The 15,834-nt window shown below is 41.9% G+C and overlaps 6 protein-coding genes across 11 annotated transcripts; 2 read left to right on the top strand and 4 right to left on the bottom strand.

Annotated features, from left to right (window-relative positions):
* Position 1: 1 nt before the first annotated feature.
* Positions 2–1,309, bottom strand: 7B2 (Secretogranin_V domain-containing protein 7B2). Its single transcript, XM_018103456.3, has 2 exons — positions 1,091–1,309; positions 2–1,026 (listed from the first exon to the last, which is right to left on the bottom strand). The coding sequence occupies exons 1-2, from the start codon at positions 1,116–1,118 to the stop codon at positions 209–211; spliced, it is 846 nt and encodes a 281-aa protein (XP_017958945.1). The 5' UTR covers positions 1,119–1,309; the 3' UTR covers positions 2–208.
* A 34-nt stretch (positions 1,310–1,343) lies between these two features.
* Positions 1,344–2,856, bottom strand: LOC108653098 (uncharacterized). Its single transcript, XM_018103418.3, has 4 exons — positions 2,535–2,856; positions 1,847–2,475; positions 1,681–1,788; positions 1,344–1,623 (listed from the first exon to the last, which is right to left on the bottom strand). Exons 1-4 carry the CDS (start codon positions 2,661–2,663, stop codon positions 1,482–1,484), a joined length of 1,008 nt encoding a protein of 335 aa, XP_017958907.1. The 5' UTR covers positions 2,664–2,856; the 3' UTR covers positions 1,344–1,481.
* A 205-nt stretch (positions 2,857–3,061) lies between these two features.
* hd (humpty dumpty) lies at positions 3,062–5,136 on the top strand. Its single transcript, XM_018097986.3, has 3 exons — positions 3,062–3,221; positions 3,283–3,437; positions 3,492–5,136. Exons 1-3 carry the CDS (start codon positions 3,174–3,176, stop codon positions 5,032–5,034), a joined length of 1,746 nt encoding a protein of 581 aa, XP_017953475.1. The 5' UTR covers positions 3,062–3,173; the 3' UTR covers positions 5,035–5,136.
* Positions 5,070–7,561, bottom strand: Polr2F (RNA polymerase II subunit RpII18). 2 transcript variants are annotated; one of them, XR_016197639.1, is made up of 4 exons: positions 6,908–7,561; positions 6,734–6,856; positions 5,592–6,683; positions 5,239–5,522 (listed from the first exon to the last, which is right to left on the bottom strand). XR_016197639.1 is itself a non-coding variant. In XM_018097987.2 (2 exons), exons 1-2 carry the CDS (start codon positions 5,618–5,620, stop codon positions 5,156–5,158), a joined length of 396 nt encoding a protein of 131 aa, XP_017953476.1. In that variant the 5' UTR covers positions 5,621–5,902; the 3' UTR covers positions 5,070–5,155. The 2 variants fall into 2 exon arrangements, 1 of the variants encoding a protein (XP_017953476.1); XM_018097987.2 differs by lacking the exons at positions 6,734–6,856; positions 6,908–7,561 and having other exon boundaries at positions 5,070–5,522; positions 5,592–5,902.
* A 352-nt stretch (positions 7,562–7,913) lies between these two features.
* On the bottom strand, positions 7,914–8,966 carry LOC115562189 (uncharacterized). The gene is made up of 2 exons (XM_030383165.2): positions 8,792–8,966; positions 7,914–8,726 (listed from the first exon to the last, which is right to left on the bottom strand). The coding sequence occupies exons 1-2, from the start codon at positions 8,793–8,795 to the stop codon at positions 8,062–8,064; spliced, it is 669 nt and encodes a 222-aa protein (XP_030239025.1). The 5' UTR covers positions 8,796–8,966; the 3' UTR covers positions 7,914–8,061.
* Positions 8,967–9,134: 168 nt separating this feature from the next.
* Positions 9,135–15,750, top strand: Cerk (Ceramide kinase). Of its 5 annotated transcripts, none has more exons than XM_089265353.1 (4): positions 9,135–9,280; positions 13,254–15,026; positions 15,103–15,302; positions 15,363–15,750. In XM_089265353.1, the coding sequence occupies exons 2-4, from the start codon at positions 13,272–13,274 to the stop codon at positions 15,493–15,495; spliced, it is 2,088 nt and encodes a 695-aa protein (XP_089121479.1). In that variant the 5' UTR covers positions 9,135–9,280; positions 13,254–13,271; the 3' UTR covers positions 15,496–15,750. The 5 variants fall into 5 exon arrangements, with proteins under 5 accessions (XP_089121479.1, XP_089121478.1, XP_017969023.1 ...); XM_089265352.1 differs by having other exon boundaries at positions 9,145–9,302; XM_018113534.3 differs by having other exon boundaries at positions 9,145–9,514.
* Positions 15,751–15,834: the final 84 nt, after the last annotated feature.

Genomic DNA, 15,834 nt, shown 5'->3' with positions numbered 1-15,834 from the left:
GTTTTGTGGCTGGCTTCTAGCCATAGTTTATTATTGATTAATTGTTCTATTTGGTACCTTGGAAGCTGCCATGAGCTATATATGTATATGGATGTGAGATAACATTTAGAAAGGACTATAAGTTATTATATATGAACACTGTCTACAAATATGTCCAAACAGTAAGTGCATAAATATATATATTTAGATTTGGTTCATTGTGGCCAGATTAGTGGAAGAGCATATTGCCCTTTTTAGCTGCAATGGGTAGACGATCATCCGGGCCAACCTGCAGGAAGGGATTGGGCATGGCATCCATGCGTAGCCCGGCCAAATGGCCAGCCTTCTTGACCACGCCATTGGCGCTCTCCAATCCATTTTCATTGCCAAACTGATGCATCAGGAATTTCTCCACAGCCGAGTTCATATCGCTATTGCCGGGTCCGGCACCTGCGGCGTTATCCTGATCAGCGCAGTCGAACATGTGCTCGCTGTCGCAAGTGCAGTCCTGTGCAGCCTGGAATTCGCGACTGTAGATGGCGGTATTCTCAAAGTCGCTGATGCAATTGCCGCCCTGCTGCTCAATGTCGTAGCCCTCGGGACAGGGATTGGGTGGATTACAGTAGGCTGGCAGACTGGCATCGGTCTTTACAATCGTATTGTACCTATTGGGCATCTCGCTCATGCCACCGGACACGTACTGATGTCCCCAGAGCGAGCTGTGCTGCAGGAACTCTTGATCGCGCAGCGACGGATTGGTATTGGCCGACTGCAGCAGGCAATCGCTGCCGCCATTGCAAAGTCTGGCGTATTCGGAGCGCGACACCAGATCCACATTATCTTTGCCTACACCAGCTCCAGCAGCAGGCGCCACCCCCAAGTCGCCTTCATTATCCACATCGTAGTAACCCACCTGCATGTCATTATCCATGCGATTCAACAGCTCGGTCAACAAGACATCAGCAAAGATGCTGTCCTTGGAGTCAAAGGCTTGCACCTGGGCTCTGCCCATTAGCAAAACGAGGCAGCCAATCAGCATGCCAATAGCTGTAATTAATTCAGACACATGTAAATATATATTTTCGTCAAGACGTATATTTTCATCGCATACCTTTCGGCTGGGCCACCATATTGCGCATTTGTCGATCTGTTATCTTTGCTTACGTATGAGTTGGATAGACTTATTGATTTTTCGGTTGCACCAGCTGTATTTATTTCGTATAAACCTCAATTGCGCTGTTGTTGCCCTTTGATGTGCTGACAACCAGTTGAATACACGGAATACCCGCACAGTGCTTTTCTATTCCCACATATATAGGGTAGTTTGGGAGAATGGAAAGTTGTGTGTCAGGCGCATGCGCAAGTTTTGGTTATTCAAAGCTCTTGCATTAAGATAATGTTAGCAAAAGCTTCTGTTAATGTCTTTTTGCATTGCAAGTACATTAAATGGTAATTTAACTTATATTTAATGTTAGTTACTAAAATTATATTTATAATACAAATTAACTAGTTTCGTCTTGAAATTCTCCGCACAGCAGATCAAGCTCATCCTGCATTTGCTGCAAAGTTCTTTTATGTGTATATGTATTTGAATGTGTTACGAGATTCTGGCGTGTTCTGAAGTCCATGTTGCATGGCTCGCATCTGCAAGGAGACGAGTGTATTGTAATCGAGTATAATTAGATGGTATAACAGCCTTACCTAAATGTTCGTAAATCGTGACTTGTAGAATGTGCACGAAATTCGAGCAAACTTGTGAAGGCTTCGCCACATTCTAAACAGGGATACGGTCTTTCATTGATGTGCTCTCTGATAAAGGTTAAACAATGAATTAATAAGAACGGAAAGAGAGTTGGTAATCACTTACTTCTCATGCCGCTGCTTGGCACTGTGTTGCATGAAAGTTTCGCCACACGTTGAACATTTGAAAAGCCGATCGCCGGTATGCATTTCTTGACGATGGGCTTTCAAGGCGATTTTAGTATTGAATGTAGAAGAACATTTGCAGCATGGAAAAAAACGTTTAGCTTCCTTCTGTTTCATATGTCCCTTGATATGCAAATTAAAGTCGCTCTCCGTATTGAAAAACTCTCCACATTCCTCACATATAAAAAAGTTTCTCACTCGTTTAGTAGAACGACTGTCTTCTAGGAGTACCCAATGCTGTTTCTCTTTACTCGACTGTTCCTCACTCATTTCCACTTCTGCATTTTCAGTTTCCTCTTCGCCACTTATGTCTTCGGCAACATAATCACTAATATCTTCTAAAACTTGCACGTCCTCATCAAGGTACTCCAACTGCTCCTCATCGATCAAATCTTCATGTAGCTCAGGCTCAGCCGGTTTTGCTACAAATTCGTTGCTGCGCCGCTTTGCATGCATTTCTTTGAGATACTTTTGTGTGAAGATGCAGCGTTCCCGAAACTTAATGGCCAAGTCCAATTCATTGCTGCAGCGAACGCAAATATATTTTGGCAAGCCCTCATTGGGTGATAGCTATAACAAACATTTATCTTTATTGTGGAGCACATACCAACAAATAAAAGTTAACTCACCTCGACTCCGGTAATGAGCTTCAGATTGTGGAGTAATTTGCCTCGCATATAGTTGAACAAGTGCTGCTGACGCTTCTTGTCCTTTATTTTATTGGCGCAAACACGGCAAACGTCGTGTAAGTTATCCATTTTGGCAATAAAGCCCAAATTGTTTATCTTTCCGTTTAGTGATTTAGTGTGTTTAAGGGCTGGTACTATGTTAACTTAACAGTTTGATAATATGGTAATTGCAGTGACTACATATATTTCCAGGAAATACTGCCGTTACTTCTGTTAAATTTTGCGAAAATTCAAATTTTTTATTAAATTTTCAAAGAAGTACGTTTCAAGCTAGTTTGTATATATAGTATATATAGTTTAAAAAAAAAAAGAAGGTGTGTGTATGCCTTCGAAAGATAAAATATATCTTACCAGTAGAATACACAATACAGATGTTTTTGACTAGGGATGGACACAAAATGATATCACTAACAAGAGAATCTGGTTAGTGATGATATATTATCGCGCACTAAAATTCAGCTTATCGATAAGCATTCATGAATTGATAAATTCACAAAAATACACCAAAACAACAACAAAGAAAGATTTTACGCGGGACTTCTGTTATTGTTGCTGACAAAATAATTATTAACTCCAGTTATGTCCAGCGAAGGGATTTTAAGCTCTAAATGGACGCGTCCAGACGATGTATTAAAGCTGCTTGAAACACAAAAATATAGCTATTTAAATATATATAATTATTTTTCAGTTTATAAAGCTGCAAAGGCTAAAACAAAAAAAGAAACAACTTGCGGCACGCGTGAACAGTAACAATAATAACAAGCGCCCAGAATTGGATGATAATGATAAAAGCAAATTACTGGAAGCCAAAATAGCACAAAAGCGCAATAACCCATTTGCCAAGTACGTATTATTTTTTAATCAGCTGTTCGACATCTAATGCAGTGGTCTCTACAGATCCACAGATGGCGCCAAGAAGCAGAAGGTCGATGACCAACCGTACGATGCAACTGCATGCGAAGCTAGGAACACAGCAACTAGTAAATTATCATGCTTGACATCCACACGTCCGCCAGCACCAAAGTTAAATTTACAGAAATTCGATGCTCAGGCATTTGCTAAACTACTGCATCAAGCCAAGGCCACACAAGCCGATGAGGAAGATGATGCCGCATTGGCAGCGCGGCAAAAGCATACACCACATCTGCCAATGGATTGGTGCCTTAAGACGCGAGTGCGCTTCTTCTGTCCAACTGAGCTTCCCTCCACGCAACTTAAGACCTCACAGCTGGCCAGCGGGCTGACCAGCTTTGTGCGTTGCTTCGACACCAACCAGACGGAAAGTACGCTAGATATATCGGATGCAACACGACTCAATCAATGCACTTACTATTGGCAACATCCCCATCTGCCTTGGCTTACGCTCTATCCACGCAGTGCTAAGGAGAATAATGGCATTACAATTGGCGAACGTGAGCGTAAGGCACTGGCCGAAGAGTGGGACTATAGCTTCAGAGGACTCTTTCAGTTGCTTCGTGCACGTCAGTGCCCGTACTTCTATTTGTGTGCCAATTCCTTTACGGTGCTATTTCGAGCAGCTGGCACGGGTGGGCGACCAGAAACACATGCCTTGGTTACACCATCTACTCGTGGCATGCGTAGCGCACTTCAGCAGGAGGGGATTGAGTACAGCATGCCACTGAAGCAGCAACAAGACGCTGGAGAGGGAGGAGCATCGAATGGCAGCTTTACAGAAGAGACCGAGGCAAACACTAGCGATAGTGGAACGGGTCTAGCCAATGGCCAGGCAAAAGATATTGATCACATATCCGATGAAGATGACGATGATGATGCTTGGCTGGAAAGTTTGGGCGTGGATGAGCGCGAATTACGTCGCATACAAACGACGCACGCAAGGAAATTGCAGGCAGCTGAAATGTCGGAAGATTTTAGTGACAATTCTTTGTTGTTGATCGAAGGTGTTGAGTGTCAAGGTTTCTTCAGTTATCTACTTAATGCGAAAAGTACAATCACCAGCGTTGGTCGCCTGGCGGGAGTTCCACCCACGCTTTTGGCTCCCGTTGCATTTCCCAAAGCTACGATGCAGCACTTGGTGCCACGTTCCAAGAAAGTAAGACTAGATGGCATCGATTACTACAGCATTGATATTAAGGGGCTGCTGTTGCCTACATTCCTGCCAAGCGTTGCGATGCTGCTGTGCGAGACGCGGCACACATTTAGTGCAACGTTGGCCAGCAGTATTAACACACTTTCCTTCACCAAGGCCACGCAGAAGCTGCTCGAGACTACCACTCCTGCCAAATCGAAGGAGGATGTGGAGAACGATGGTGGATGTTTGCAGGTTTTCGGAGAGCAAAATCTGTCCGACTGTGGTCTACTACCCGCTGTAGTGGGCGCAATTTGTCGGACAGGTCAAAATGCTGTTGGGTTGCTGGAGCGTGTCTGCTATCAAAAAGGAGAGGGATATGCTTGGAGCTAACCTTAGTACCTTTGTCTGAAAATAATACACAACTATTTTATAGGCAGCTATTACTAATTAATCTATATTTTCGAAAAATAAAATTTTGAAAGTATATTCCAATTTTTTACGTCTAACCACGCTAGTTATCTACCATGATGAGTTCATCTATACTCCAGTCCTCGTATGAATGATCTGGTAAAAACCGCCTTATTATAATTGGAATTTTCTTCTGCTTTAATTCTTTCATGGCAATTTGTAAAGGATCTGTTTCGCCATCCAACTCAACCATAATGGGTGCACACATTGCAATCTGCAGGGCCCGTGTGCCTAAGACACGCGCACGCTCATATTTCGTCATATACTTTGTGGTGATGCGTTTGGATTTGGGTACACCACCACCAGCTGCGCCACCGGGCGCAATGATCTCTATATTGTCAACTTCCTCCTCTTGGGCGATATCCTCGTCTACATCCTCATCGACATCATCGAAGTCATCCCCGCCGACGCTGCAAATTAGTTGGCGTAGATAGATAATTTAAGGCAACCAATTCAGATTTCGAAGATTCAATACGCACTCATCGTTGTCATATTCTCCATCATCCATTTTTCCTTTAGTTTTGATAAGATTTTTAAAATATTAAATTTATGGACCAAACACGCTGCCAGCGCTCTGGTTATTTTCTGAATGTTTCGATTGTATTGGTTATTCGATAACATACCGATCAATTTCGTTTGTGCAGCACTGCATATTTTGGTATTTTCATTTCTGGTATTTAATTTGATTTTTTCTTTTTTCAAAATCAATGGAGAACGGTGAATCTATCTATAGCTTGGATATCGAGAACATCTTCTATTTTCAGGGCTCCAATCATATTCGCTAAGTGGGGGATATCTTTTCCGTTGTACTGGCATAAATTGAGGGTGTGGCTGACGCCAATTTTGAGTTGGCGGGCGACTTGGATATTGATGATGTCCAGGTTCATAATCGTAATCGACGCATGTACGAATACTAACATTTCTTCGACGGCCTGGGCAGCCAGTTTGGCCAATATTATCGCGATCGTATCTGTTTAAATCAAAGTTGGCCAGCGGTACTACTTCAGGCATTGATTGGCGATTACGATCATAATTATAATATGGATCAATGGGCTCGTCAATAGATGCGTTTACGCATTGCATCGCAGGTTCAAAATGACCAGGTGGATTTGGATAAGGTAGCGCGGGACCAGGCTGAGTTAATCGACAATTTGATCTCCTTGGTTCAATGATCCGCTGTCGTGGCACACATATCTCTTGTGTTTCTGGCATTGGTTGCCGTACTGGAAAACAATGATATGATACTGAAGGCTCGTCTGGCGGACAACAACAGGATTCGGATGGGCTGACAGATGGTGTAGGTCTACAAGTACGCCGAAGTATTGGTTCTGGTTGGAGTTGCGAGCTACTACAATCACAATCATTAATCATAGTACGCCTTTGACGGCTAGACGCTGGTCGAAGTTTGGCGATTGGTGGCGTGCGAACGACAAAACAGTGCCGGCTGCGTCGTCTGCACGAGCTTCTGCAACTCCCTTCCAAAACTTGAGTGGGCGATTGACATCTTTGCCGACGGGGACAATCCACAAACTCCCGTCGTGTCGCGCCGCAACCGTAGTCTGCGTGATTGCCTAAATGAACAAATTATATCGATAGCGTGTAAAAATATCGATTTACTTACCCATCAGCAATCACATTTGATTCAGGGCCCCTATTTCAAATTGAGATCGGTAATTTTGTTTAAATTTGCACTTTGAATTGATGCGATTAGTATCTTACTCGAATAGAAGACTATAAAATTATACTGTGGAAAGCGTAAATTAAAATTTGAATTCAGTTAATTAATTTCACTTGCCTATCAGCAATCAATTTGTTCAAGTTGGATGGCTGGAAAACGGAAAATTTTGATAACTTTCAATGTCAAAATTTAGAAGCTGCCCCCATTTAGTTGCTTTTGTTTAATTTATTCTTTCCATTTTTAACGCCTGCTATGATGTTCTATGTTTCTTTCTGTTTTTGATTTTCCTATTCTGTTCAATATCTGGCCGCTTCAATTATTGTATGCTGCATTTACGGTTCCTGGAAACCTTTGGTGGAGGGTCGCAGCGGTAATAAGTATTTTCAGGCAGTCGGGCAACAGGAGTCGGGTTGCAGGGAATTCTTATGACCTCTGGCTGCGGCAGGCACGGAGGACAAGGCTGTGGCGGAAGTTCTGGTGGATTGCAAACGCACTGTTGCCTGGGCACATTCGCTGCGGGCGATTCCGATCCAGATTTTCCAGTTGTTACTGCAGCCTTGGACATTCTGATTTTAGAGATTCGTAATGGGAGGAGAACAGCTTCAATTTTTGATTTTCGTGTAATTTAATTTTTTTTTTTTTCCAAATTGTTACATTTGGAACTAAGACTAGTTCTCCAAACGAACTGAATTTTCAAATGAAGATTTGGAATAACTCAAAATGATGTAATCCTTAAAAGCCAACTTTGATCAACTTCAACTTCAATAGTTTGACAATTCTGAAAATATGAATTGCCCGGAAGTTTATTGAATACTGCAACGCTTCTTGCGCTTTCCCTTGCAATGATCGCACAGTCGCTGGTTTGGTGGCGTGCTGTAGGTAGGTGGCACGTTTCCAGTCCTTACGGCACACTGTTGGGCTTGGTTTGCGCCGCATGGTTGGAGCGGAGGTGGCACGCGTGTCAAGCTTGGCGAGCAACAACAGCCCTGATTTGTGACCTTCGGCTTTGTGTTGCAGGTTGTATTGGGAACATTGCAGGACATCGTTGCCTCTTTCTTGGTCCGGAAGGTGGCGTAATGGTTTAACTAATATAAAGAGATAGACTAAATGCCACGTATTCGGATTAACAATTAAAAATTTTGTTGCTTTTTATAGAATTTTAACTGAATTGTAAATTGTTTCCAAATAATGAGTTTGAAGCATTTTTGTATGGCTCATGTGCCCGACTGGACCCGGTCAGCCTACTATGTTGTGCCCAATCGTTTTCTATTTTATTGTATGACGCACTTCTTCTTTTTTGCCTGCGATTGACAATGGCTGCATGACTGACGCTTTGTCTTTGTTTCATCCCTCATATATGGCTGAACCAAATCGCGCTCACCAGGTCCAGTACATGGGTTCGGTTGGCGCTTAACGTTAGTTGGTGTGCCACAGCTAATGTATGCATGCGTTGGCGGGGCCGTATTTTGTGCGTCACAATTAACTGGGCGTGGTTGGATTGGAATTGGTGGGGCACATTCGCAAGTGGCAGGGGCAGTCAATTGTTTGCACGTGCACATCGGCTGCTCTGGAGCCTGGGGCTGGGGCCGTGGTCGCAAACAAGTGTAAGTATCAGCCAATGGTGCTTGTACAGGTGCGTGTCGCCTATCTTTGTTGGGTACACAGCGGCATTCGACTCTAGATCTCTTTTCATTTTGCATACCTGCCGGTTTCGATTGGCCTGAACCACAAGTTGATTGTTGTTGTTGCTGTTGCTGTTGCGGGCCTGAACAAGATCTTGGTTGTTGTTGCTGCTGATGTTGTTGCTGCGAAGGACAATTAACTTGGTGTTGCGCCTGCGGGTGCATCTGGCCACATTTCCCACATTGCTCTTGTCGAGGCGGCTGATTTGTCTGAGCAGAACATGCACATGTATTACACTTGCCACAGGGAGAACCTGTCAAAAAAGGTCCCAAACTTAAGAAAAAAACGGACAGCTGGATAATTACTGATGGTACTTACTCATATTGTGGCGCCAAAAATAAATCAGAAATTTTGACTGTTTGCTCTATTGCATTCAAAAATGGGAATAATTATGTGTGATTGAAATACAAAAGCTTTTCAGTTTTTGTGATAGTTTTAAAATATTTATATATATTGGCTAAAAGTAACTCAGTAACCGTGTTTTGTTTACGCACTAACCATATAACAGATAGATCAAATAGTGGTGTTCTATTGTTCGTGGTTTACGTTAACGGTTTTGGCGTTGCCAGACTGCATATAATGAACAGTAATATTTTTGGTGTTAATTTTGTGTGAAACTTTTGTGGTATTTTGTGGCTGTCGAACAATGGTCACACCGTCGAAAGTTTTTCTCTTGTTAGTATTTTGTTTGCTTGTTTCGAGTGGATGGTATGTTCTGCGCTGCGCAATCTTTAACGGCTCGTGTTTTCTTGCAGTGCTATTGTGGATTTACGTTGTCAGTTTATTAAAATGTTGTATTTTCAATAAGTCAGTTGTTTTCTTGTAAAAGGTATATCATGAACTTGCAAATTGAGAAACCACTTATCTAACTACCGTTAATATTGAGTGCTTTGGCTATGTATAAATGTGTGCGTGTAAAATTGCAATGCGTATCGAATTTTCTTGTTTTCCCAATAAATTGCAAATAATATAAGGAAACTGCTGGTTCATGTAATGCATCTATGATTGCATGGATATACGGATACTTTCTATTTCTATAAGGTAATTTGCTCAATTTAAAACCTAACTAGCTGCCGGCTTTCCCGCTGGCAAAAGCAGTACCAAAATAAGTACAAGTGAACTCGACGAGCATTGAAAAGCATACACTAATACAAATATATGGTATATAGATATATATACAAACATTAATACATGCATATATTGAAATTGAAACACACAATGCGTACGCAAAACGAGTTGAGAATTTGTATGTATATTCATGTGCACACATGTGCAACAACTATCTATATACATACACATGTGTACTCACTGCCAGCTGTATTCTGATAACGGTGCTTGGCGTAATGTGTATGTGCGCTTCTGTGTTTGTTATTGTTTTGTGGTCGGCTATTCGTTGCCTACAAGCAAAGTATGTATGCATGTATGGGGTTCAGTTCAATATTCATCTCCCTTGCACATTTTTCTATTGTGAACCGTAATTGCCTAATGCATTTCGTGGCAACTATTGGCCTAAGGCCTTTTAACATACATATGCATGTGTGCGTGTGCTATAAATATTTAAGGTGAGTTAACTTGCGAGTTCAAATGAGGTTAAAGGTGTTTATTTATCGATTGAACTTCTGTTTCTCCTGTCTTACAATTTTCTAAGGGTCTAGCAAGGTATTAAAAACTAGGTTTTAATAAAATATAACGCATGCTTAAAACACATTTTATTCAGAATTCATATATAATTCGTTGAATGGAACTGTTAACAACGGAAGAGATACTATAAATAAAACATTATGGATTGATTAATAATAAGATTCATTTCCATTTCTCTATTAGCTTTTTTTTTATCTTATCGGCGCCATGAATCAACAACGGTGGCATTTAAATTGATAAGCCGTTGGTTTAGAATAGGTACTAAAGAACTTCAATGTTTTTATTTACAAGGGCAATATCATAACAAATAATAATACACCCTCATGACTGTGCTAAAACACACATAAAAACGGGTGAAAAAGGTTATTAATGTCATCAAGTGCGAATGATACGTACTTTGTGTGTATATATTTATGCACATACATACACATATGCAGTCATATTATTTACAACTCGTTAGTTAAGATAATATCTGAGTAAACTGTTGCTTGCGTGTGCTATTGCACTCATCGACCGATTCCGATTAATCTAAGCAAAACTCTCGCTTTGTAGTACAATTCGCAAAAAAACTTTGTTCAGAATAGTTCAAATGCGCGAACAAAAGTTACGATAAGATAATAACGGTACTATAGTTAATTGACAGAAATTCTAGTTTCATTTGGTACACAAATCGAGTGAACTTTTTGCATTTAGCTTAATTATTTTTAATGTATTTGATGTAATTCAATTTTATTTGCATTTACATTTTATTATGCCTTTCGCTTTTTCATTACAATTTTAATTAAGTTTTGGCTCGCAATTAAAAGTGAAAATGCAAACAATTAACAATTCTTTTTATGTAATTTTAGTTAAATAATATATAAAATAATACCACTGACTAGGGAAAAGTTGAATAAAGACGCGGGCGAAGTGTAATTAATTATAGAAATATTCGTACATACATAAGTTTGTACGTAAGTATGTGTGTGTGTGTATGTACATATGTACTTAATATCTGTTAAGTATTTATTGCCATAGGGCCTTGCTTATAAAGCTCCCTCACTTGCCAGGCGGAAATGCAAAATATACACATACATATGTAAATCGTATGTTAATTATAATTTGCAAGACAGCTTGTTGTTGTTTATTATTATTATCATTTTTTTAATTTTTCACGAACAAGACCAGATGCATATGCGACTATAATTTCGACTTAAACGACCTTCTAGTCAACTATTAGTAAGCTAGTGTATGTATGCGTGCGTATACATATACACACTAACAAGTATGCATACATGTGTATGTATGTATATGAACACGCGCTCTTGCGAGTCGAGTTCAAAAATGAGTATACAAAAAACTGGCTGCAATTCAAGGCGAAGGTCAAAAAGCTGCACGCCCCAAGTGGAGAGTTATGTTGAGTAGAGTAGAGTAGAGTAGATGAATGGTGGGGAGCGGAGACTGCAGTATATAGAATAGTGGAGTGGAGGGAAGAGGAGAAGTGAATGGGAAAGTAGAGTAGATTGAAGAAGAGTAGAGTAGAGCAGAGGGCAGAGTAGAGTAGAGTAGAATATTAGAGCAGAGCACATCTACTAAGACAGCAATAAATCGGAATGTGTAACGAAAGAATATTAGTAGAGCGCACACAGCAGCTGTGCGGAAGAGAGGAGAGTCAAGTTTAGTATAGCGGCGCAGAGAACAGTATTGGAGAGAAGAGCAGAGCTGTGTAGAGCAATAACTTGTTTTGGAACAACAGTTTTGCTAACGTTGCTCATTTCTTGATGCTGCTTTGCAGCTTCCGAAGTGATTCTACAGAACAAAAAAAAAAAAAAAAAAATGAAAGAGTATTTCTGGTTGACGCTGCTAACCTTGATCGTTGCTCATACGACGCGTGAGACGTGCGTCGATTGTGTGGGTCATAAATGTGAATTGAGACTATTCTGATTTTATTTATATTTTTATGGTTGCCCCTTAAAATGCCACCAAAATGTGGGCGACACATATAATTATCCTTATGTATGTATGAATGTATTTTTGTTTACGGTCAAGGCGTGCTTTGGACTTCGGGTATTCGCTTAGTCGTTCGCTCTGTCAGACAGACAGGTATACTAAAAGGTGTTTGTGTATCTAATTAGCAGCAACAAAGGTTGCTCATATACATACATACATACACATACATGTGTATATAAGCATGTGATCTTTGCCTTTGCCGGTGCGAGCTATTTATCGCAATGAACACGTATCGATGACTTAGATTATTTGGTTCTCCACAAATTCCAAAGGCCCCACAAATGGCGAGGGTAAGGCAATTATATCTATGTATATTCCGCAACTCTTTTTACGAACTGTAATTTCGAACATTAGTTTATAATTTTGTATAATATTGATTCGGTTCGCTGCTTATCAGCCGCAAAGCTAAAGAATCGAACGTTGATGCGTGGCAAAAAAAAAAAAAAAACAAAAGAACTAAAATAATCTGAAGGCTTTACTAATTGTGAAATATGAAGTCACTTTTTCTAGTAAATACAAATTAAATTATGAAAATACATTTAAATATATCTAAGATAAGGATTTATTATACAGTTATTTTTTGTTGTCTTTAGAGCATATTTTAAAGAACATTCAATTACATTGAGCGTAAAATTAACATGTCTATCTAAAATTTAACACGTTAAATCATTGAATCCGTTGCACTTGACTGCGTAATACTCGTTCATTATTACAATTTAGTAAGACTTTAAGCTTAAATTAACTAGATCAGATTGAGCTTATCTCTTTGCCTTTGTTGATTTCAGATTTAAAAAAAATATATTTTTAGGTAGTTATTTTTATTTTTTATAGGATGAACAACCATGCTAATATACCCATTTTTGCAAGTTGTGAACGAGCATGTGTATTTGCAATTCCATTATTAAGCTTTGCTTAGAGCTTTGTGTATATAAAAATTACTTATATTATACATGCAGTTGTTACTCTTTTAATATCTCTTGAGTAGTATATATGTATCTATTGTATATACATTTACTTAACTCGTTAAAGAAAGACAAAAAGAATAAAAATAGCAAGGGAGCTCAGTTTTATGACTGGGGCAGTAAAATGAGTACGCAATTCTAATGGAAACCTGTTTTCCTCTTCTTCTTTTACTTCTATTGTATGGCAGAGTCAGAGTGATCCGAAGATGACGCAGAGCGGCAGCACAGAATTTGCCAAGACGACAACAGCTGGAGGAGCTGGGGATGTTTATGGTGGTGCTGCGTCCGGCGCCGCTGCCTGCTCCTCGTCGGACGTGCTGCTAAACAATTTTCAGCTGAAGAAGAAGAGCTATCGAGTGCTGCTCCATGGCCAGCATCTGGTGTGGGAGCGCATGCAGCGCCATTCCGTTAAGCGGCCAAACGAAACACAGAAAGTGCCGCTGCCCGAACAGCAGCTGACGGTTGGCGCTGAGGGCAGCTCATATGGCGCCCATAGCCATATTCTGCACATGGACGACATCGTCAGCATTTGTGCGGGCAACAGCAAGCACGAGAGCCTTCAGCCGCCGCCCTCTAATCGGGATCAACAGCAGGCGGATGGCGACACAAAGCCCACGGCACAGTTCCTGACCATCAACTATGCAGAACGCCTGAGCAAATCCAAGACAGATTGCAATCGCTGGCAGCTGCGCCGGATCACCTTCTACAATGCGGATGCGTACATTGTGCGCCAGTGGCAGCGGCAGCTTCAGGCTCGCGTCGCATCCTCGCCAACAGGTGGCCAGCGGGTGCAGCGCCTGTTGGTGTTCATCAATCCGTTTGGCGGGCGCAAGGCTGGCGCCCAGACCTATGAGCGTTTCGTGCGCCCGCTCTTTCAGCTGGCGGGCATCGATGCCACCTGCATAACGACGCAGCGCGCCAATCAAATCCGAGACATTCTGCTCACCCATGATCTGAGCTGCTATGAGGCGGTCTGTTGCGTGGGAGGCGACGGCACCGTGGCTGAAGTCATCAACGGCCTGGTCTTTCGCCGCATGCGTGAGCTGGGCCTGGACGAACAGCGTCCAGCCTATATACCGCGACCCACTTTGCCAGTTGCCGTGATACCCGCTGGCAGCACCGACACCATTGTCTACAGCATGCACGGCACCGCGGACGTGCGCACTGCCGCCATTCATGTGGTGCTCGGCCAGAGGCGCGGCCTCGACGTCTGCAGCGTGAGCAACAATCGCACGCTGCTGCGCTTCTGCGCCAGCGTCCTGAGCTATGGCTATCTGGGCGATGTGGCGGCCGAGAGTGAGCAGTATCGCTGGATGGGCACCAGACGGTATGAGTACAGTGGCATCAAGGCCTTCTTCAACAATCGCGGCTACGACGCTGAGCTGCAGCTGCTCGAGGAGCCCACAGAGCCGGAAACACCGCAAAGTCCGGCCAGCATTTACACCGAGCCGCCGTCTGTGTGCTATGCCAATTGCCAGCGCTGCAGCATTGCCAGCTCGCTGCAGGAGCAGCGTTCTACCTTGTTTGCTGCGCATGCTGATGGGAGTCGAGAGGAGTTGCAGCCACAGCAGGCTGAGCAGCAGAAAAAGTTGGCGGAGCAGCAGGCGCAACTCAACGATGATGCAACCGTTGCCGTCAACTGCGAGTCGCAGCTGAATGAAATCGAAACGGCATTGTACCGGTCTCAGTTGATGCGTCCGACTAGTTTGCCCCTGCAGCCAGGTGGGTCATATGGCTCCAACATGAGCCTGCCCAGCGGCCTGCAGTGGAAGACCATACGTGGAAATTTCTTTCTGATCTGCGGGGCCAACATCACGTGCGCATGTGCACGAAGTCCCAATGGCATCTCGCGCTATAGTCATTTGGGCGACGGCTGCTTGGACCTGATTCTGGTGCGCAAAACTTCGTTTCTGAACAATGTGCGGTTCCTGTTGAATACGGCGGGCCGAGCCGGCGATATTGTAAATATTGACAATATAGTATATGTATATAAGTTTAAAAGAACTTACTAGAAAATTTTCTATATTTCAATTGCAGCGTAATTTACCTTTTGTTGAGGTTTACCGGACACGCAAGTTCATCTTTCGAACGTTCACAGCGCCCGCAACAGAGGAGAACTTGAGCTTGGCGGGCTCTCGCCAGCCAATTGCTCAGAACGGCGGTAATGGGGTCAGCTCGGAGTACTCCAGCTGGAATTGCGATGGAGAAGTTGTTACCGATCTAGACATAACAATGAGGCATGTAGCATACATACATATATTGGAAACATGATTTCAACTCTTTTTGCCCATTTACAGCTCCCATTGTCAGCTCATAGATGTTTTCATGCGTGGTCCACATTCCTATAGTAAGCCACAAAAGCCAGGTGTTAGTGCGCCCACAACGCCAGTCAGCTCAAGTGATAATATTTATTGTTGCTGCAAGGATTAGCAGTTTATTGGTAAAGCTTTAATTATTAAGATATTGAACATTGGCCGTGACTGTAGATTGTAATGATGTATATTACTTTATTATTGAAAATTCTGAAAATTATGTACATAGATATAAATATTTTTTAGTAGTTAGAATGCTGTACTCTGTACTTGATATTCTATTCATCTGTATTATGCGATCTGTAAGATGCAAGCAAAATTAAGAAACATTCCCCTGTAAGGTGTGCATTAAATAAATATATATCCATATATATTTGTATCCTCTACTGAAATATTATTATAAAAATAAAGGTTTTCATGTATTTTTAATCAAAATTATGTTTTGTTTTGCTACATA

Source organism: Drosophila navojoa, chromosome 2 (genome assembly GCF_054131105.1).
Source record: "Drosophila navojoa isolate 15081-1374.11 chromosome 2, UAZ_NAV_1.0, whole genome shotgun sequence".
Lineage (NCBI taxonomy): Eukaryota > Metazoa > Arthropoda > Insecta > Diptera > Drosophilidae > Drosophila > Drosophila navojoa.
Note: the sequence above shows the minus strand (reverse complement) of the source record. Positions and strands in the feature narration are given on the sequence as shown.